At 38.6% G+C, this 23,161-nt stretch overlaps 1 protein-coding gene across 3 annotated transcripts; it reads left to right on the top strand.

Moving 5' to 3' along the window:
• Nucleotides 1-830: 830 nt before the first annotated feature.
• LOC132111824 (BRD4-interacting chromatin-remodeling complex-associated protein-like) lies at nt 831-11,526 on the top strand. Of its 3 annotated transcripts, none has more exons than XM_059519442.1 (14): nt 831-1,074; nt 2,308-2,384; nt 2,668-2,713; nt 2,834-2,876; nt 3,146-3,211; nt 3,416-4,864; nt 5,028-5,258; nt 5,376-5,853; nt 6,018-6,142; nt 6,291-6,352; nt 9,436-9,584; nt 9,698-9,792; nt 9,942-10,044; nt 10,321-11,526. In XM_059519442.1, the coding sequence occupies exons 3-14, from the start codon at nt 2,673-2,675 to the stop codon at nt 10,950-10,952; spliced, it is 3,474 nt and encodes a 1,157-aa protein (XP_059375425.1). In that variant the 5' UTR covers nt 831-1,074; nt 2,308-2,384; nt 2,668-2,672; the 3' UTR covers nt 10,953-11,526. The 3 variants fall into 3 exon arrangements, with proteins under 3 accessions (XP_059375425.1, XP_059375423.1, XP_059375424.1); XM_059519440.1 differs by having other exon boundaries at nt 832-1,074; nt 6,018-6,148; XM_059519441.1 differs by having other exon boundaries at nt 833-1,074; nt 6,018-6,148; nt 10,324-11,526.
• The last annotated feature ends 11,635 nt before the right edge of the window (nt 11,527-23,161 follow it).

Genomic DNA, 23,161 nt, shown 5'->3' with positions numbered 1-23,161 from the left:
CTCAAACAAACATTGCAACTGGACGGAGCAGAAAGTTCAACACAATTTAAAGGGAACCCTGTGTATTGAGACTTGTATGGCTTAATATAATGTAAATTATGTGTTATACAGTATATACTGTTTATATATGCATATATGTATTGGGGGAGCCATTATTTCCATGAGATATTTGCACTAAATTTAATCAAAGTCTAATCTTTTTCTAAAAGTTTACATGAATTTAACATCAGAATTAATAAAAAATATTTAATTTATTTATTTTAAAGACCACAAAACTATATATATATATATATATATATATATATATATACATACATACATATATGTATATGTTTGTATATGGTTTTTAAAATAAAATGTGTAGGAAAAACTTTTTAAAAAAAAAGTTAAATTCTGTCAGGTTTCAACAACCATTAACCCATTTTGCAAGATTTACCAAAAGAAACGCTATGCATTTTTTATTACTATATCAAAATAAAAGACCAAAGTTAAATCTAAATGTTTTATCTAAATCGACCTCTTGAATTTAAATCTAAATGTTAATTATATACAAATAAATTTGAACCTTAAATCCAAATGTAAATCATATAGATAGGTATTTTATTTTAATATAGTATAACTTAATAAATCTCGCAAAATGTATTTGTTTTGGTAGTTAAATGCAGAATTTTTGGCAGAATTTGACCAAACGGCACCTCATAGTCACAACCCTATCCATTAGTCTCTGGAGCAGAATAACCTATATTGGTAAAAAGAGAGTATGATATTCGATTGACATTTTCTGTCCGCTGATCTCAGAATAAGATCTGTCAAGATCAATGTTACCATTATGTACAGTGTTTCCAAATGCATCAAAGCATGTGAAAAGCAGCGCGCTTCCGTGAAGGTCCCTCATTGGGTTCCAGTGTCGCTACAGAGTGAAGAGCAGCACATGCACAGGCGCTTTCTGTGTCTGCTACCTCCGTGTTTGTCACCCACCCGCGCGAGCACGTCTCCCCCTCCTCCCTGAGCATGTGGGTACGGATGGATGGCGCACAGGCCCGTCTGAAAGGACAATAAAGCACAAAGACGCTGGTGAGTTCTTCTTTTTCCTCTGCAAAATACTGCATTAGAATCTGCGCGTTATAGCGCGGCACAGGAGATATGATGGAATAAATGTGCAGCTGTGTGTTCAGGTGAAGATCTTTTGCGTCCGTATCACCGTCCTGAGCAGCATCCCTTTAAACCTCAGCTGTTTCCCTCTCACACTGAGACTCAGACGTGACCGTACATGCCATTTCTGAGTATGAACAGCTAAATGTAGGATTCGTTTCTAAAACAGTCTGTCAGTCTGGAATTATTATATCCAGTAGCTATGTGCAGCGATTATGCGGATGTAGGTAAAGAAAAAATAAGAGAGAAGTGTCTTTGCAGGAGATCTAAGTGTCTGGAAGTGTCTGACATTTTTTGTTTTTACTAGAGATGGATTTCGACCGAGGCAAAGGTGTCGATTTGTACCCTGCGCAATGAACGGACACTGAACATGCGGAAGCGCGCGGATAATGTGAATCCATGCGTAGTGCATATTAAATATTCTGGTTGCTGATATACATAATCTATAATTTTCTTTTTTTAATTACTGTAAATGTGCAATTATATTATTGGAGTCTGTATAAAATGTAGCCTATTATAACATTAGCTATAAAGAAACTGTTGCACTGTAAACTGAGCTATTCAATAGATATTATTGAAATTTGATTGAAAATGTTTATGTATCTATATGCAAATTAACAGTGGAATTTCAAGTTGACAGAATGAAGCTGAATAAAATAAAATTAATTTATATACTCTAATATATTTTAGAATAGAAATTTATAGCACCCATTTCGTTTTGGCCATAGTTGGTACTTGTTTTAAGGTTTGGGCATAGCAGTGTGCAACATTATTAATACGATTCCATCTTTTCAACCAGCCCATTTACTTTGGAATTGAATTTGTAGTTAAAATTTAACATTATAATTGACCAAAACATTAGCTAATCTTACTTTTAATAAAACAACTTGCATTGGTGCAATATTTTCAGGCTGATTCAGTCATATTCAGTAAATGAACAGTTCATTTAGGTGTTACATTTTGTAGATTGTTTGACCAAAAATCTCTAGTATGATTGCTCATTTTCAGTCAAATCATTAAATTTTCAGCATCCATACACTTCCAACTACTATTTAATAAATATTTGTACACCTCACAATTACTTTCTCAGATCTCGCAGGATTCAATAATGTCCCCGCTCAAAAGCATGTGTCCAAATTTCTGGTTACTTCACAGCCATTCCTCGAAATCCAGTCATTGAAGTCCACAGAAACTCTCTCTCCCTGCTTTGAATGGAGCCACCCTAATAAAAGGTTAGGTTCCTTCACAAAACCCAGATTATTATATATGAACCATGTGGTTCAATGATACATTGCAATAATAGTGATTTACTAGAGATTTGGCATCATAGTAGTTGTATAGCCTACCTTTTTAAGTGGATTTGAGTTAATTTATATAGAACTGTACATGAAATACTATATGAACACAGTATTGGCATATTAGATTCAATATTAAATAATGAAAACATATTTTCTCGAAGAAATATTGAATTAGTTTTATCATAACCTTGTAATTCCAATCCAACTTCTTGTTTAGTTGAAATGGAGGAAGAAGATGGTACTTGTTTACTTGATGTTTTATGGTAAGTCTTGTTACATCCAATAGATTACATTTTCTTTGTTTGTATGTATTATATTTAAAGCAGTCACACCAGAAGATATTCTGATTATATGTTAATTTCTAAATGTTTACTTTAAAACAGTGACCCTCAAGCCCTCAATGACTTTCTTCATGGGACAAATGAGGTATAGATTAATCATAATATAACCGTGTGGATTTAATCTTTAATTTTAGTAACATTAGTGACTACCTGTCACAGTATTTTTTTTTTTTCAAAACTTTTTTCAGTTGTGATAATTTTGGAACCTTAGCGCACTTTAAAAGGTCATAGAGAGATTGATAACTTAGAATAACCTTAGCACTTGTGTTTGCGTGTGTATTTTTGCGTGCAAATACAAGTTCTATAACATTACCACATGCAATTAACTGTCCCTCCTCCCTTCTGTTCAAACAGCTGCCAAGTGGAGACTTACTCATTAATTCATCCTCTGGAGAGCCGTCACTCTTCACAGACACTCCAGTGAGTCTAGACCTCTCTCCCCATGGAAGAGGGAGCATATAGATTTGTTTCAGCTGGGATCTCCCAGAACATGCCCGTCTGTCTAACAAACCCCACTTATTTAGTACCAAAAGAATGGATTTGTGACTATAAGCTTTAAATATTGTTTGAATTATTTTAACAGATTAACAAATCTTTAACATGATTGTTGTTACCGTTCTGCAGAGCCCCGCATCTCTGTTAGCAGATGATGCTAGTTCTCAGGACACTCCTGTCTCTGGCTGTGTGGATCTCTCCTTTCTGGAGGAGGCACTGCTGGCATCACCGGCATCCTCTCTGGGAAGTGAAGGTCCAGAGGCGCAAGAAGATCCCAATGTCCAACTAGTGGAACAGCAGAAAACGTCAGAAGAGATCTGTGACATTCTCCAGCAGAGTCTCCAGGAGGCTGACATCACTGAGGACACTCTCGCTTTTGAAGCAGGACTTGCCCAGACAGCAGAAACTCTCCAGCTTGGTTTTTCTGGCACATCCCTTCCTTTGCCTGCAATGCAATATTTCTCCAAACCACTAACCGCTCCTGGCTTGATCTCTTTACCAAAGGACACTCAACCTGCAGTGGAGCCTCCTCAGCCATCTTTGTTAGCTGTTGGCCCAGGCTGCCCCTCACTCAGACCCCCAGGAACCCAGTTAATGAATCTACTCCCTGGGAATGTATTCCCCACACCTCCACTTGAGGCATCCTTTTCTATTAATTCAGCACAAAGCACCAGCATGATTATCCAAAAGACCATACCAAGCCTCACAAATCACCAGATGTTGGCCTCCCCCATTAGAACAATTACCCCATCAGGGGTCATGTTACAAAAAACCCCTCTTCCCATTCAGCCTAAGTTGCCAATGAACTTCCAACCCAGATTTATTCAGCTCAGTCCCAGGCCAGGATTTGCCTTCATCTCAACAAATACATCACAGAGTGTCTTGTTATCCCCGTCTGTTGGCTCAAAGCAGTCCTTACAAGAATGGTCCACACCAAGTGTCAGCAAACCTGTTAGCTTCAATCTGGTTGGTCAGAAAGGCCCAATTGTCATTCAGCCCCAGGATCCTTTTCAGGGCCAGAGACAATTCTTTCTGCCGAACCAAACACCTACAACTATGTCCCAATCTACCAGCATACCAAGGTGTATTCTTAATACACCAAGCAATCAGGTGTCAGACAAACTCAATGTTGACAGTTCTCATATAGTGACTGTACGACCAAGGCAAATCAACTTCAGCCCTATTTTCACCTCCTCACCTGGACAACTCACCCTCAAACAAGGGTCTCTTTTGTCAGGGTCCTTACCAATTCAGGCAACACCTCCTACAGTCTTCCAGATGCCAACACAGCTAGCAGGGACCTATGCACCTCAAGTGCAGGGGCAGCGAGATGCAGTAGTTCAAAACAATGTTGGAAACCAGATCACACTGATTAATAATGCCAATATGCTTATTCCTGATATGACCACCATACCAACAGCAAATGGTCAGTCAGTGATACAAAGTCTGCCTTTGGTGCCTCAAAGTGCTCTAATAGGGGGACCTGAGGGAAAGGTGTGTCTTACCCAGAATTCCATGCTTCTTTTGCCTGAGAGAACAACAGATCATCAACAGGAGAATGTCAACAAACCGTTTCAAGTGAGTTTCTGTCACATTCTTTTGTAACAATTTTAGGAATGGACTTTATGTTCTCAAAGAGAATTTTACATGTCTTATTTATCATTAAATTTTGAAAGCACTGTTGGATTTCATAACATACTTGTAGCTTGATACATTTGTTCACGGTTTTTATTCACTTCAGGAGAGCAGATTGCTTCTGCCAACTTCAGTGGAAGCACCCCTTACTGAGACTCACTCTCTGCCCTCTCCAGTATCAACTCTACTACAGTCATCACCAGATATTAGTTGTGACCCTGAGACAGTTTTGTCATTATCCCCACAACTGATCACTCAGACAGGAGAACAACAATTTACTGAAGGAGAACATAATCTATTGCATCACAATCAGGCTTTAGTACATCCTCAACAACAGGTAAATTAAATTGTGCTCTGTCAATTTCATTCAAACACAGAGATGAACTGTAAGAACATGTTAGGAATGTATTTCATATTTATTCAGTTAATACACAATATATGTCTTTTCCTGCAGTGTCCATTAAAACTGTCAGCCAGCCAAGATTCGTTAGCTGCAACTCTACTTATGCAAATGGACAACCACATCTCCTCTGCTGTAGGTGAAGCTGAGGAATTGCTCACATCCTTGACTACATCTGAGACTTTATCTTCACTGTCTAAGAGTGAAGATATTCTTATGCCAGCATACCATGGTTCAGAACACACTGATATTCTATTGCAAACTCCTATTGGCCAGACCTCAGACACAGACAACATGAAGGGCACAGCATCCCCAGTCTCAGATGAGCAGGATTCCTCTATGTTGATTGGTCTTGATGCTGGACCCAAGTGTCAGGAGGGGCCAGTAACGAGTAAGAGAACTTCCTCTTCCTCAGAGAAGTTGTTTATGTATCCAGAGCAATTGTGCCAAAGCCATGTGTTAACTGAACTTAGAAGAACCCCAGAGTCAACAGCCCATGTGTACAAGCAGCAGTATAATGAACATGACACAGGTAAATTCTTCATCTGTAATGATATTCTTGCTGTAGCTTGCTGTCTTTGTTAGAAAGCATATTCAATTTCCCAGAAACAGTAGACAGAAACTTATTTGACAGAAAAATTGTTATAATCACTCTATCATCCTTTTTGGCTTCAAATTTATACCTCCCCTGATTAGAGCTCACAGTCCTTAGGAACAGTGGGATAATCTCTTTGGATCAGCATCAGTCACAGAAGGTACATCTCGGGCCCAGACTGCTTGCCCAGGACAAGGAGACCTACTCGGCACTCCAGAAGAACCTGGTCCAGGTGCAAATATTTTAAAAGAAAAATTAAGTCTTAGTCAAATCATGCTACATTTCAGGAAGATGTGTTATTTCAAAGAGATTCTGAAAACAAAGTAATTCCAGATTCTATGTATTCTATTATTAAAATTCCTTCCGTGTCTCAGACTTCTACTGCAAGCGTGGATCCAAAAGAGGAGAAGCTGAGACTAGCAAAGAGGCAACACAGGTAAGTAAAAATAGATTTATTCAGTAAGATACTAATTCTATGTAGACATCAGTATGAATGCCGGAAAATGCTGTAGTTATGGTATGCAGGAAACTGTGTCATTTAAAATCACTTTCTGGTTGAAATTGGGGGAATGGGGACTAGATACTGGCACCCTGGAACAGACCAGATGATTGGGGAATAAAAGACAATGCATTTCAAGGCACCTTACATTAGGAATGCTCAATCCTGTTCCCAGATAGCTACTTTTCCGCTAAATTCAGTTCCAGCCCTGCACCAACACACGTTTCTGTAAGTATCAAGTGTTCCTGAAATCTAATTCAGGTGTTTTAGTTTTAGGGTTGGGGCTAAACTTTGTAGGAAGGTCAATCTCAAGGAACAGGTGTAAAGACTCCTGCCTTACATACAAAAGCGTGTTTACACTTGGCAACATCAAGACACTTCTCTTTCTGGTTAACTGATAGGATCTCTCTTCCCCACGCAATATTCAATTAAGTCTTAAACCATGTCTACACCAGACGTGAGCAACACGGCACGATGAGACAAAATACTATAGAACCCATTATAATCAGTGAGGCTGTCTACACTGAATGTGGCGCATCGCGATACAACAAATCCCAGACAGTAAAATATAGCCTTGTTCTGTTTATGACGTACTGCCACAAAGTTCAAATCAGTCACCTTATCACGTCCATTGGGAAGGGCCCCAAGCTGTTGCAGCGCAACAACTGTCACATCTGGTGTAGACACGGTGTTAGTAGTATGAGTCTCACTAGCGCTCTGTGGCCTGGTGTCCTCTATCTTTCTTCTGACAGTTCAGGAGAGAGGAGGCTGGGGTTTTGCGGGGTTATACCAAGTGTAAATGCAGCCAGAGTAAGTGCATTCTTAACACAAAGGATTTTCCCTAGAGTAGGGGTGCCAAACTCAGCTCCTGGAGGACCACAGTCTTGAAGATCTCAACTTCAATCCTAATTAAACACACCAGATCCAACTAATCAAGTCCTTTGGGATTATTTGTAAACTACACACATTTTTACAGAAAAGATGAGTTTGACACCCCTTGCCCTAGAGAGAACATCAGTGTATAGATCCCACTTCAGGAACTAGTTCCTTTTTCAGGAACAATTTGAGGAACTGCTATTTGTTCTTTCACATAAAAGGAACTATTTTGTCTTCGAGTCATACCCCAAACCATACATTAGTTGTCAGTATTATTTGCTGGTTTTAAAAACGAGTGAATGCCTCCATTAATTTCATCAATACCATTTAGATCTTTCCAGTACAACTCCCAATAATGAAAGACAAACTTTTAGAAAGTACAATGAAACCACCACCAAGTGCAAGGCCATTAGGCCTAATAGGTGGAGGCAAGTCCTGAACAAGACAGCTCTTTTTCTGTATTACAATGAGAGGCACTGCAAAGTCAAGAAATCAAGACAAGACATGACAGGACAACCAGAATAAAGATGTCTCAGTCTGCCTGCTAACTTGTTGGAGAAAAGAGTAACAGCAGCTTTTATACAATCATTGACAATATAAAGGTGCAATACTGAGTCCAAACGGCACCATGAGAAGCTTGTATTCATTGCTTTAAAACACAAACTAAGAATGTTAACTTTGGGCAGCATAAATACTATAAATAAAAATTGATTAGAGATTGAATATGATAAGGTGGTTAAAGCTCAAGGCTGATAACATCAAAAAGGTTGAGGTTGCAATCCTTGTAAGGAACAATGAGCTATCACTATTATGGTTACTCAAAAATATTTTAAGTTACTTTAAATATAAGTATCTTCTGAATATTTAAGATAAGGCTGCACTTTTAGGGGACAAGGGTATAGTGGGAAAATGAGCCCTCAATATCAATGGTTCCAAACTCACAGTACCCCGAAATTGCATGTTTTGCAACTTATCAACTCTTTAGTAAAGACTCCAAGTCCGGTATTTGGTGTGTAAGACAAAGGTAAGCAGATAATCATTTGTTTGATTAGGAAGCATTAGGAAGAGTTTGAAAATGTGTACTGTTGGTATGCCTCCAGGAAAAAGGGTCAAGTCAAGTCACCTTTATTTATAAAGAGCTTTTAACAATGCAGATTGTGACAAAACAACTGAACAGCATTAAATAGGAAAATAGTCCATAGTCAATAATGGAAAACTGCAGTTCATCATTGAATTCAGTGATGTCATCATCCAGCTCAGTTCAGTTCACCCGCATCGGGCTGCAGGTTAAGAGGTTAAATGGTATCTGTGCAATCAAGTCGACAAAATCGCTGGAAATTAAGTGTGCCCAACTAAGCAATCCAGAGGCGATAGCGGCAAGGAACCAAAACTCCATCGTTGACAGAATGGAGAAAAAACCTTGGGAGAAACCAGGCTCAGACAGGGGGTCAGTTCTCCTCTGGCCAGACGAAACCAGCAGTTCAATTCCAGGCTGCAGCAAAGTCAGATTGTGCAGAAGAATCATTTGTTTCCAGTGGTCTTGTCCCGGTGGCTGTCTAGAAGACAAGGTCTTGACTGTGGATCTGTCTCTGGGGCTCATCTAGTTGTCCTGGTCTCCGCTGACATTCAGGGATGTAGAGGTCCTCTCTAGGCGCTGATCCACCATCTGGACTGGATATGTACAGGATCCGGGTGACTGCAGTGAACATCTGATCTGGATACAGACTGGATCTGGTGGCTGCAGTGACCTCGGGTGAGGGTGAGAAACAATGGATTAGAGTCTCTTACCTTTGTGAATAAAAATCCATCAAGGCCCATGGAGAAGCTGACCATTGGATAATGAGCTAATCTACATACTAATACAATAAAATTGAAAACTGCAATATAGGAGGGGTTTTGCATGAATGTGTGTTTATGTCAGGATAGCATCATTATCATCTTCATGTAATGTGAGACTCCGCTAGCAGTGAGGTAAGAGCAAGATATGGCATTCTTTTGCTTTGTCTAGGACACCATAGTGAGACACCAAACAAATGTTTGAAAGACAAAACAAATAAAATTAACAAATACAACCAATCACAAAGTTGCTATTTAATGTACAGGAAAACTATTTTAACAATTTTTTTTGGTGTGTGCATTTGCAGGTTCAGACAGCAGATCCTTTTGGACCACAATGCTGTTCTCAACCCAAACACTTCAGCTCCATTTGCTTCAGTGGAGGATGCGTTGAGACATTTGTTGCCATACCATTCTTGTGCTAGATCTCTGCCCAGCCAGGCTGACTTTCTCTCAGGTTTGACTCAGTCAGGAAGTTTGAATTTGGCAATATTTAATAAAATTGTTGTCCTGTAATGGACTCAACAAAGTAAACTAAACATGAGAAAATATCTGTCATTCTTTGTGCAGTCGACAAGCAGTTTGAGTGTGTTTCAGTTGTTCTGCTGAAACGAATCAAAGACATGCTGAACAAGTACAGGAAACAACTTCTGGCTGAATCCCAGGTAACAAATGGTGTCATTTATTTAAAAAAAACTTGCAACTTACTAATTCAGAATCACTGACCAAAGTCAATGTTCTGAAACTCTAAACATCATTTTGGTTCTTTGAAATGTAAAAGGTGGCAGGTCTGAGTTGTTATTGCTTTCTTCAGCAGGAGAGCCCATCAGCAGAGATGGTGATGCTAGAGCGTTTGTTTCTCCAATCAGAGAGAGTCTCACTGGCAGAGGACAGACGTAGAGCCAGAAGAGAACCAGGTAACAATGCACAAGATTCTTTTGGTTGCTTTTGTTTCTAATTAGTAAAGCAAGGTTCCTCAAATCAAACCCTGTAGGGCCACTGCCCTGTAGCATTTAGTCCAAACCCTGACCAATAACTGAAGATCTTGATTAGCTTGCTTAGGTGTCTTTGATTAGGTTTAGAGCTAAACTCTGCAGGTCGGTGGCCCTCCAGGGTTGGATTTGAGAAATTCTGCTTGAACTCTTACTTGAAACAGTGAAATGTGAACAGGTTTCATTATTTTGGTGGTTCAGCAGAGTCCTTCCTCAAATCCCGGACCAAGAACTTATCTCAGCACAACCAAGTCTCATCTGTCCACACTGGCCTTGCATCTCCACCATCATGGACCTTGCAATCTGACAGACCTCCTGGCCTCAAGACATATCGCTCCAGCAGCAAAGGAGCAATACATCTCACTATAAAACATGAGTCAGGATCCCGCAAAGTTATCCACAACTCATGTGACGCCTCGCATACCATCTCTGGGATTAAACGAAACTACAGCGGGCAGTTAACTAAGGGAGGTGCCATTCACAGGAAAGATGAATCTCTTAAGCCTCCTTTGTCAAATGTTGCAGAGAATGAAAATGATCAAAGGTCAGATCTGCAGAACAAGTTAAAATTGTACTTTGACATGGAAACACTAAGGACAGGTAGCGATTTGCAGAACCTCTCTGATTCTATGTCCAGTCAAGACTATGTCATTCCAAGGGTGCAAGGCTTGCTTCCAGAGCAGTGCACTCCAGTGGTTAAAAGGAACAAGCTGGCTACTTCAGCAACAGTGTCTCCCAGTTTGCCTGCATTGGTGGAAGACGGGGAACTGAGTGAACACCTGCAAAGTGCTTTAGACAGTATCTTGGAGCTGCAGAGGTTGCAGGGTTCTTAAACCCAAGATTCAACAGTCTTGTGCACTGGACCAGGCCATCAGCTGCATGCCAGAAGGACAACTTTGAGACAGAAGAGCTAGGTGAAAGGAAAAGCTTGGTTTGGTTTTTACATCCTGCAATCCATATCCGGCAGAGACTAATATTTATTTTTCCTGAGAAAGAATGTATTATTAATCATTATTATTATTGTGTAAATAGAGTAAATAGAATCTGGGACATTTCTTGAATCTTCTGAACCTTTTTGTCTGAACATTATTCTAATTGATAGTCTTCTATCAATTTAAGAATAATTCAAAAACACAAGTGCAGTTTGGCAATATGTTAATGCCATTTTGATGTGAATGTGTCTATAACAAGGTTATTGCTCTTTTGTTGGGGACTTTGGTTCACTTGACATCATTTGGTTGTTTTTAATAGCTCTTTACCAAACTCTGGGGCTCCTGAGGAAGCAAACCAGAGTTCATTTGAAAACGGCAGCTTGGGTACAGTTCATGTGGACGTAAACTGGCCTAACAGCCTTAACCTGTGAAAACTGCCTTATACAGCAATCGTGAAAATGTACGAAGGTAAATTGCTTGGTCCTAACCCAACTGACATCAAGCAGACTTTTATCTCTTGTTTGAAAGCTGCCCATGTGTTGTATACGCAGACAGTTCAGAGAATTATGTTGGTTCCCGTTTGTTTACCCCGAAAGAAAATACACCCCATTTCATTCTAAAATCACCAGCAAAACCAATTTAAGCACCAGTGTAATTTCATAAACGTGTTAACTTAACACACTGAAAATTTAAATGTAACAATCTCATTTGATCAACTGGCAGATGTAAAGTATGCCTTATTCTGCCTCTGCAATGAACTGTACTATTCCAGTTGTGCTTTAAGAAAGGATACAAAAATGCAAAAGCAATAAGCAGCAGATGGTGGCTGTCACTCCTGATGTTCAACACACTTAATATTGTTACAATACAGATCTTTTTAAAAAAACATTCCAGTGTTCACCAAAACCTAAAACAGTAACTATTGACATCCAGTCTATAGTTAGAAATAGGATTATAGGCTCTAGGATTATTTATTTTAATGTTTTTTCTTGACAATCTACTACTATGTCATGCTAATGTTATGCCAGCGATGATTACTTCCTAATTATATAATGGAGTAGTATGGGAAGGCATTTTATAGGTGTTTCTTTGTCCTGTTAGTCACTCGATATACATTACAAATATTGTGCTCAAGTTGTATGTTCAAGTAAACTTTTTATGTATTGCTTCCCTGACAAATGCTATGCACTCTTAAAGAATACTTAGCCGCCAAACTAAATACTGTGACTGGCCCTAAATGTGACAAGATGTTTGTAACAAACCATTTTGTTTGATTTAAACTTATGTACTATACTGTGAAATGTAGCATATTCGACACTGATCCAAAATGGACATTTGACAAACAGATTGTTCGGGGTCCGAGGCCTTAAATCTGCAGTACAAGATTGAAGTCACTACTGATGTGAACCCCCACTTTAAACCCAATATGACAAGTGACAAAACACCAAGCTTTTTTCTTTTCTTACATTTCTATAGACTATTTATTGAAACAGTAATAAACAGTAAAACTGAATGTTGGACTGTTTTATGAACTGCTATTTTTCAGGATGTGAAACTGCAGAATAAAAGACAGAAAAAAAGAACTGCCAGAAAACTCATCCAGTCTGAACATATGAAAATTATTTATTTTTTATTGACATTAAGGAAACACAAAAGCTTTTAATAGGTTACATCTGGACAAATGTAAATAAAAAGAAAAGCTGTAGTTTTTCTTAAGTTAAATTATGTTAGGCTCAGACTTCAGTGTTCCTTGATTTGGACATTTATATTTGTTTCCATCCATGGAGCGGAATCTGCAAAAACAACACAAACTAGCACTGCAAAATCTTGATTGTGGTGAGAATGAACTTCTCTACCATCATTTTAGCAGGTCTTCAATGTGTCAGGGGTATATAAACACACACCAAAAGATGCTGTGCTGGTGTGTTTTGGATGTGTCCCCGACTTTAAGAACGATCATTTCATAGTACAGACATGATGTACCAAGCGATGCTCAATTTGGTCCAGACTTACAAAGATAAATTGAGTTTTCCTCAAAACCAAATAACTGCCTGAAATTAAATAGAAATAATAGAGCTCCAATAGAAGTAAGAATGGCTATTTCATATAGTCTCAAACGGCAAACTGATTTAACACACCAAAACATTTAATATGGCTGCAAGAATGTAAGCTATGAATCTTTTATTCATTTCATAATTAAGAATTAAGAGCAGGTTTGGGCTGGTTAAAATACAGTAGCATCTATTTTTCACAGGGAAATGAGAATGCTTTTCAACATTTTACACATCAAAAAGTGTGCACATTATGCCGTTTAGTTATTTTACCTATCACCATTTCTGTTCTTACACCATCCGTGAATTTAACATTCTGCTTTTCACCACAGTGGCTTTCAATCCCCAAAGAGTCTCTTACCCAATCTCCATCTGGTCCCTTAGAGCCCAGTCAATCTGGGCCAGCAGTCTAGTCTTAGTTTTTTTTTTTCTCATTTGAAAGTCAACACCAGGCCTTAGCTGTGACGAGGGCAAGTCGGTCTCTGGTACACACTTCAAACAACATTAGACAAGGACACCAAGGTTTCGCACACGCAGTGGAAACCCAGCTGTTGTTGCACAAATTTTTTTTCTGTTTGAGTAACGAGGGGCTCAGTTGAGCTTGATTTGCAGGTCCTCACTGTACTTGCGCAGATCATGTCATGGTTGTGGTTGACGAACCAGAGGCAGACCTCACACGCCATATGCCTGCATTACCTTCAGTCCATGTGGCACATAACTCGTTAAAGATCCTGCAAAGGTTGAAATAGACGTCGACCTTAACCTTACACAAATCAGAACTGCACGTTTACATATGAATGCTAACATAAAGATATCTATCAGCTGTTCAGTTCCTCTAATCATGCATACCAATTATTCGTATCAATTCTTTTTCCTCCAGCTGAGGGGAGCGGAGAAAGCCCTTGACTTTAAGTATTAGATTTTAACAAGAAACAGTAACTGTTTGTGCTGTTACTTTAACTTTCAAGCAATCTGACTCCTGGTACAAAATAAAACAGACAAATATTCCATAGACTGGACCGATTCACATCTAGAGAGCAGGTTCTGCTACCAACGAATCCCATAAGTTAACAAAAACCATATTAGGGGCATTTTGGTAACTGAGCATCCAAACAATTATTTTGATGATCAATCAAGCAATCAGATTCTTGTTCTTTTTTTGTAATTAATAATTGGATCAATAAAATATCAAAAATAAGTAATCTTTTGGTTTTATTGAACAATATTGTTAAAATACATAACGTTTTGTAATTTAAATCATAACATGCAGTGACTTTAATAATAATTCTATGGATGAACAATTAAATGTAGGTTACTGAACTCTTTATGTTGTTCAGGGTGTTTTGTTCTTAAGTAATAAATTAAAGCTGTGGTAAAGTCCTTGGGTGCTTCTTGATATTTAAGCCAAACTAATTTTACGTATTACTACAAATTTTTTATGCCGATGAAGTTTGTCTGATACGTTTAGCTGTTCTGATATATTTACAATGTGTGCACACCATTGGAAAGGAAATTAAAATGTCACTATTTCAGTAATTCTGAATCAAGCAGCAATTTGAACAAATCGGTTGAATGAATGATTAAATGACTCACTCATTAAGACTCTGACTACGTTTACATGCTGTTAAAATTCGGGTTATGGTCGGGTTAAGGTCACTATTTGGGTTTCTGAAACATTTGTGATAACCCGTTTACATGCGTGAGCAGAGAGAGTTACCAATCCCGATGTAAACGGCGACGCACGGTTAGCGTCTGGACGTACGGACAACAAGACGCAATATGCGTCATTTCCGATTCTTCTTCCTGTATCCAAAGACAACAACAACAACAGCAGCAGCAGGCGGATAATGAATAGTTTGGGGCAGATAGCGATAGTCTTTGTTTGCGTTTTGGCGCTGGTACTGATCCACCAGCAGCACTTGACACTACTGTGCCTCTATACTGCACGCGGGGTTTTTTTATGCGCCATCTCTACTCAAAAGACCAAGATTCCTTGCGAATAGAACATGCGCAGAACACACATTTTGATGGGGATATGCCGAAACGTGTTTACAAGACCAAATATTCGGGTTAGAAAAGGGGTACCCCAGGTATAATATCCCGGTTTTTAAAAACCGGGATATGAGCATATCCGGGTTTTTGCCGGTGTTTACATGGCCGTGCGCGACCGGGTTATTGCTTATATCCCGGTTTTGAACGGGTTATTGGCTGCATGTAAACGCACTGACTGACTTGCTGCCACCTTCTGGTTGTTTGTTTCATATCTGTGACCCTGGAGCACAAAACCAGTCTTATGTCACTGATGTATATTTGTAGCAATAGCCAAAAATACATTGTATGAGTCAAAATTATAGATTTTTCTTTTATGCCAAAAATCAGTAGGACATGAAGTAAAGATCATGTTCCATGGAGATATTTTATAAATTTTCTACTGTAAATATATATAATACTGTAAACTTTAGTTTTAATTAGTAATATGCATGGCTAAGAACTTCATTTGGACAACTTTAAAGGCGATTTTCTCAATATTTAGATTTTTTTGCACCCTCAGATTCCAGATCTTCAGATAGTTTTATCTCAGCCAAATATTGTCCTATCTTAACAAACCATATATCAATGTCGTATAAATCTCAATTTTAAAAAGAAAATTACCCCTATGACTGGTTTTGTGGTCCAGTGTCACATTTTAAAATCTCAATACATTTCAATACATTTTAAATATTTCTATTTCTATATCCTCTTGTAGTGCAAAATTGGATTTTGTTCATACTGATTTCATGGAAACATTATCCTTTTTAAATGTAATAATTAGATGTACAAATTTAACAAAATATGATAATAGATTCCATATTAGATAAATCTAAGAGGGTTCAAAAAACAGAATAAGTAGTATATAAAAAGCTTCAAGAGTCACACTCTGCAAAATATCTAAATATCTAATTATTGTAATCGTCAAAATCCCAGAACATTTTTTTTTTGGCAATATCGCACCACAACCCAAAATAATAAATACACTAGTTGACACCACCAATCAGTTGTAGGGTGACTAGTCTACCATCCTGGCCACCATTCCTATACTTTATATAATATAATAATACTAATTATAGCATTTAATTATAATTAAACGCATCACATTTCTGACAGCCTCTTCCTGTACATGAGCGGTCTTGGTGTAGATAAATTATCTGGTCTCCAGCGCGGCAGCTCTCTGAAGCATGTCTTGGGTGACCTCAGGAGCTCCTCCTTCCAGTCTATAATGTTTCTATTCATTTTTATCTCAGTTAATCAAGTTAAAAACTGAGATGTTACTTTAGCAACCAACCGAAAAAAAAAAGTTTGTTTATATTTTATTTCAGCTAACACTTTTTTTTTTATCTCAAGCAACGAAAACTATTTTACTTAACTATAATAACCCTGGTAGTTATTTTTTTGGGGTCCTCGCCCACTTCAGTATTATATTATTATAAATTGAAAAGGCGTTACAGCTTTTATGAGCAAACTGTATCATGAACAAAGTAAGTGCCTTTGTAACACTCACATACTGCACAACAATTCATTTCAAATATGCTTTTGAAAAGTCCTCATTCGGACAGCATTATGAACTCATCGTGTACCTCCTATACCCTTCCCCAGGTACCATTTGCGTCATTTTCTGGGGTGAAGAGCACTCACGCGATGTCTTTGAGAAGGCAATCGGCGTGCATTCGGTGCATTTTTTCAATGAAAAAGCTCCGTTATCGTTCGTCTCTCTTTCCGAGGAAAAAAAGGCGGCCATCTGCTTCCCGTGGTTCAGGATCTGCCTTGGGCTCCATTCAGCCAGTGTGCATTTGTTAGTACACTTTAAGCATCGCTTCCCTTGAGTTGGTAAAAGCCCCGTTTATCTTGGGCGCCACTCCACCTATGTATCCTTGGTATACTACGTGGGTATAATGTTCCCCATAGCGCACCCTAGAGGACGCAGTTCAAAGTTCCCTTGAAAGGGAACGTCTCATGTTATGAATGTAACCATGGTTCCCTGAGTAGGGAACGAGACCCTGCATCTTCTAGCTCTCTGCCATGCTTCGGACGCAAGCTTCAGACGAAAAACTGAATGACGTGTTCTCCCGGTGCCTGTTTGTAGTCACGCCGCTAGTTGGTGTTTTTTCAATGTATGCTTCAGACACGGGTCACAACGAGGTGTTCCCCATAGTGCCCCCTAGAGGACGCAGTGTCTTGTTCCCTACTCAGGGAAACATGGTTACATTCATAACCTGAGACGTTTCTTCTTGTCACATGTGCAGAGCGGCTGGCCATCAGGAGCATGAAGGAAACAGATATCATAAATGGGAGATTTCCTGAATCAAGACAAAAAACACAACACTTAAATAAAAGTGCAAAAAAACAACACTGCCTCTGTCTCTCCCCTACTTCGTTCATTCATCCCCAGCAGGTGAAAAAACAGGGCAACAGATATCTGGGCGTCATGTGCTGCGTAGACCATCTGGTGGATACAGTATGAGAGCGTTTACTGTACGGATACCACGATGACAGGAGCTCCACTACAGAGTCTGGGTATTAGAATAATATATGGAATGATTTACTGACAACATCGAATTCAAATCAACAGTGAATACTGCAAAGATTTAACTGCCTGCCTTGATTTTAACTAGATTATGTATTTTACTTATTAAAACTACCTGACAGGAACAGCGGTTTGGTTGGTGAACATAGTGGGGGGGAAATTCCATAATTAGCTTTTCAGACATTTTTAATGGATAAATTTTTTGTTTTAAAGAATAATAAAAATGAAAGAGAGGAAAACCAAGGTCTAGCTCGGACCAAGGAAACAGAACCGGAGCACACAGCGTTTAATACTTTATTAATAAAAACTGACTAACGTTTCGACGCTCATGCGTCTTCTTCAGAGTCAAGCAATGAATGGCAACATACAGATTTTATATTTCAATGTCACCTTTATTTATATAGCGCTTTAAACAAAATAAATTGCGTCAAAGCAATTGAACAACATTCATTAGGAAAACAGTGTCAATAATGCAAAAATGATAGTTAAAGGCAGTTCATCATTGGATTCAGTGATGTCATCTCTGTTCAGTTAAATAGTGTCTGTGCATTTATTTGCAATCAAGTCAACGATATCGCTGTAGATGAAGTGTCCCCAACTAAGCAAGCCAGAGGCGACAGCGGCAAGGAACCGAAACTCCATCGGTGACAGAATGGAGAAAAAAACCTTGGGAGAAACCAGGATCAGTTGGGGGGCCAGTTCTCCTCTGACCAGACGAAACCAGTAGTTCAATTCCAGTCTGCAGCAAAGTCAGATTGTGCAGAAGAATCATCTGTTTCCTGTGGTCTTGTCCTGGTCCTCCTCTGAGACAAGGTCTTTACAGGGGATCTGTATCTGGGGCTCTAGTTGTCCTGGTCTCTGCTGTCTTTCAGGGATGTAGAGGTCCTTTCTAGGTGCTGATCCACCATCTGGTCTGGATACGTACTGGATCCGGGTGACTGCAGTGACCCTCTGATCTGGATACAGACTGGATCTGGTGGCCACGGTGACCTCGGAACGAGAGAGAAACAGACAAATATTAGCGTAGATGCCATTCTTCTAATGATGTAGCAAGTACATAGGTTGTTATGGGAAGTGTTTCCGGTTCCGGTTTACCTAATTAATGCAGCCTAAAAATCCTTTAACGGATTTGGATAATAAAAGCATATTAGTATGTTATGTGTATGCCAGGTTAAAGAGATGGGTCTTTAATCTAGATTTAAACTGCAAGAGTGTGTCTGCCTCCCGAACAATGTTAGGTAGGTTATTCCAGAGTTTGGGCGCCAAATAGGAAAAGGATCTGCCGCCTGCAGTTGATTTTGATATTCTAGGTATTATCAAATTGCCTGAGTTTTGAGAACGTAGCGGACGTAGAGGATTATAATGTAAAAGGAGCTCATTCAAATACTGAGGTGCTAAACCATTCAGGGCTTTATAAGTAATAAGCAATATTTTAAAATCTATGCGATGCTTGATAGGGAGCCAGTGCAGTGTTGACAGGACCGGGCTAATATGGTCATACTTCCTGGTTCTAGTAAGAACTCTTGCTGCTGCATTTTGGACTAGCTGTAGTTTGTTTACTAAGCGTGCAGAACAACCACCCAATAAAGCATTAAAATAATCTAACCTTGAGGTCATAAATGCATGGATTAACATTTCTGCATTTGACATTGAGAGCATAGGCCGTAATTTAGATATATTTTTGAGATGGAAAAATGCAGTTTTACAAATGCTAGAAACGTGGCTTTCTAAGGAAAGATTGCGATCAAGTAGCACACCTAGGTTCCTAACTGATGACGAAGAATTGACAGAGCAACCATCAAGTCTTAGACAGTGTTCTAGGTTATTACAAGCAGAGTTTTTAGGTCCTATAATTAACACCTCTGTTTTTTCAGAATTTAGCAGTAAGAAATTACTCGTCATCCAGTTTTTTATATCGACTATGCAATCCATTAGTTTTTCAAATTGGTGTGTTTCACCGGGCTGCAAAGAAATATAGAGCTGAGTATCATCAGCATAACAGTGAAAGCTAACACCATGTTTCCTGATGATATCTCCCAAGGGTAACATATAAAGCGAGAGGGGTAGCGGCCCTAGTACTGAGCCTTGAGGTACTCCATACTGCACTTGTGATCGATAGGATACATCTTCATTCACTGCTACGAACTGATGGCGGTCATATAAGTACGATTTAAACCATGCTAATGCACTTCCACTGATGCCAACAAAGTATTCAAGTCTATGCAAAAGAATGTTGTGGTCAATTGTGTCAAACGCAGCACTAAGATCCAATAAAACTAATAGAGAGATACACCCACGATCAGATGATAAGAGCAGATCATTTGTAACTCTAAGAAGAGCAGTCTCAGTACTATGATACGGTCTAAATCCTGACTGGAAATCCTCACATATACCATTTTTCTCTAAGAAGGAATATAATTGTGTGGATACCACCTTTTCTAGTATCTTGGACAGAAAAGGGAGATTCAAGATTGGTCTATAATTAACTAGTTCTTTGGGGTCAAGTTGTGGTTTTTTGATGAGAGGCTTAATAACAGCCAGTTTGAAGGTTTTGGGGACATGTCCTAATGACAATGAGGAATTAATAATAGTCAGAAGAGGATCTATGACTTCTGGAAGCACCTCTTTCAGGAGCTTAGATGGTATAGGGTCTAACATACATGTTGTTAGATTTAATATAGCATTGAAGTTCAAATCATTGGCCACAAGCCTAGATGGGTGTGGTACATCAATTAATTAATCATAATTAGGCACTCAGGTGTACACCAGTGTGAATTACAAAAAGCATGAGAGACCCAGTTCCTCATTCAGACCATTAGGTTCCACTGTGTTAAGAGTGAAAATCCAGAACGCCTCTCTTTGTAGTAGGTACTTGACTATATCGCCGCCTCGTTGGGAGGGTAGAATTCTTTCAATCCCCCAAAATTTTAAGGACGCATTAGAGCCGTGATTAGCTTGTACATAATGTCTCGCAATTGCATAGTCCATATTACGGTTCCGAATTGCTGCTTTATGTTCTGCAATGCGTAATTTAAGGGGGCGTTTCGTCTGACCTACATACACTAAACCACATGGACATTTCAACATATAAATCACATGGGTGGTATTACAATTAATAAAGGAGTTAATCTTGTATTTTTTACCTGACTGAGGATGGAAAAATTGCTTAGTATCATTTGAATTAGAGCAATGGGTACAATGTCCACATCTATAAAAACCCACAGGAGGAGCCGGTAACCACGTAGATTTAAGTGAAGGGCTCATGGTTGTGTGAACCAACCTATCTCTCAGTGAGCGCGGACGCTTAAAAGTAATGCGCGGCGATTCTGCACAAATATCTTTAAGAGCTGGATCGCTCTGCAAGATGTGCCAATGTTTCTTAATCACATGCTTTATTTCTCCACCAATATGAGAGAACTCAGTGGAGAAGCAAAGTCTTTGTCTAGAGACGTGTTTGGTTTTAATCAAGAGATGTGATCGTTGCGTCGATCTAGCTCGTTCATAAGCTGCGGAGATGTCATTTTCAGTATAGCCCCTATTACGAAAGCGTTCTTTCATTTCTACTGCTCCGCGCTCAAACTCGGCATCGTTACTACAATTTCTTCTAAGCCGTAAAAATTGGCCAATAGGAATATTTTTAATAAGTTGTTTAGGATGATGGCTATCTGCTCTGAGGATAGTATTTCTGCTAAGAGGTTTACGATAGATCGATGTTACTAAACCTCCTTGGGAATTTTTGTGAATAGTCAAATCTAAAAAGTTGATATTGTCTGTAGATTGTTCTACTGTGAATCTCAGAAAGGATGTGGTAGAGTTAATATAGGCCATGAAAATCTCCAATTCGGACAAGGTCCCTGTCCAGATGAAGAAAACATCATCAATGTATCTCTTCCACAAAGGAATTTTAGGAAGAAATAAGTTGTTAACAGGATTATCGATGAATTTAGCTTCCCAAAAACCCAATACTAGGCATGCATACAATGGTGCAAAGCAACTCCCCATACTGACCCCACACTTTTGTAGATAATAATGGCCCGCAAATTGGAAATAGTTCATTGTTAAAATGACTTCTGACAATGTCAGTAAGAATTCGTTGGGAGGAACTATATCCGTGGCCCGTCTCTCAAAGAAGTGTAGTAACGCCTCAGTCCCTGCTTCGTGAGGAATGCAGTACATAAGCTTTGCACATCACAAGTTACCAACATGAAATCATGATCACATTCAAACGAATCCAAAAGTCTTATGTCAGATGTATCGCCTAGAAAAGATGGTAATTCACATACATATTTTTTCAAAAAGAAGTCGAGATACTGTGACAACGGTTCAGTTAGACAGCCAATACTAGACACAATGGGCCTGAGTGGTGGCTCAATAAGGGATTTATGTATTTTGGGAAGTCCATAAAACACGGGGCATACAGGATGTTTTACAGTTAAAAAATCTTTTTCTTTTTCAGTAATCCAACCCCTATGTAGTGCCTTCTCCAATAGCTGATCAATCTCCACTTTATGCTGTTTTAGGGGATTTTGAGTTAATGGAGTATAGCAATCTTTGTCAATAAGTTGGGACATAATACTCAAGTTATACTTATCAGTACTCATTACAACAATCGAACCCCCTTTATCAGCAGGGCGAATAAGAATATCTAATCTCTTTTCTAGTTCATTCAAACTCTTTAATTCAGAATGTGACAAATTAATTTTCTTTTGGCGTGTTTTTTTACATATCTTGGTGAACTCGTTTTCTACTAGATTTTTGTATGTAGTAATAAAATGGTTCAGATTCGAATAAGGAACAAAACTAGATTTCTTTCTGAAAGGTGTAATCTCTCTAGCAGGTGCCATGTTATCAACAGTGGAGATTGACTGCACCGAAGTACCCATGATAGGCCTAGATAGACTAGATTTAGGGGGAAAAAAATTCTTAAGTTGAAGTGATCGAAAGAATTTAAAAGTATCTACCTTGAGTTTGAATGGATTAACAGCGTTGGTGGGGCAAATATAATATAATAATAAAAATGGTTTCCTCAATCTGGGTGTTTCAAAACTTGAGTGACTTTTTTTTAGATATGCAGTCTGAATTAAAAAAAATCATTTGATTAATCTAAGTGGTCAAAAGTTTTCGGGGACTATTTTTAAATACAATCTTGAATAAAATCTACATACAGCATATTAGTCACGCAGTGTATAAATAACCTAAAAAATAGGCCAAGTGGTGACCTTTTTTTGAAAAGCTCAGGAGGGTTAAACAGATCCGCCTCCCTGTCGTTTTAAAAAAGTTTGGTTTTTTTAAAGCAGACACTTGGCAGTTTATTGTAGAAGTGAAAAAAGTTATAAAGATTATATAGCAAATAATGCAATTCCATGCAAAAGTTATGGAAGTTTAAATTTATGAAAATATGAAATATAATCATTTTAATATTTATATTTTATATAAAATATATATTTTACAAAACATGTTTTACTCTAAAACTAAACCAAAATTCTGAGCAAGTTATG

This window comes from Carassius carassius, chromosome 31 (assembly GCF_963082965.1).
Source record: "Carassius carassius chromosome 31, fCarCar2.1, whole genome shotgun sequence".
NCBI classification, from domain to species: Eukaryota; Metazoa; Chordata; class Actinopteri; order Cypriniformes; family Cyprinidae; genus Carassius; species Carassius carassius.
The sequence above is the reverse complement of the archived record's forward strand: the minus strand, read 5'-3'. Positions and strand labels throughout refer to the sequence as shown.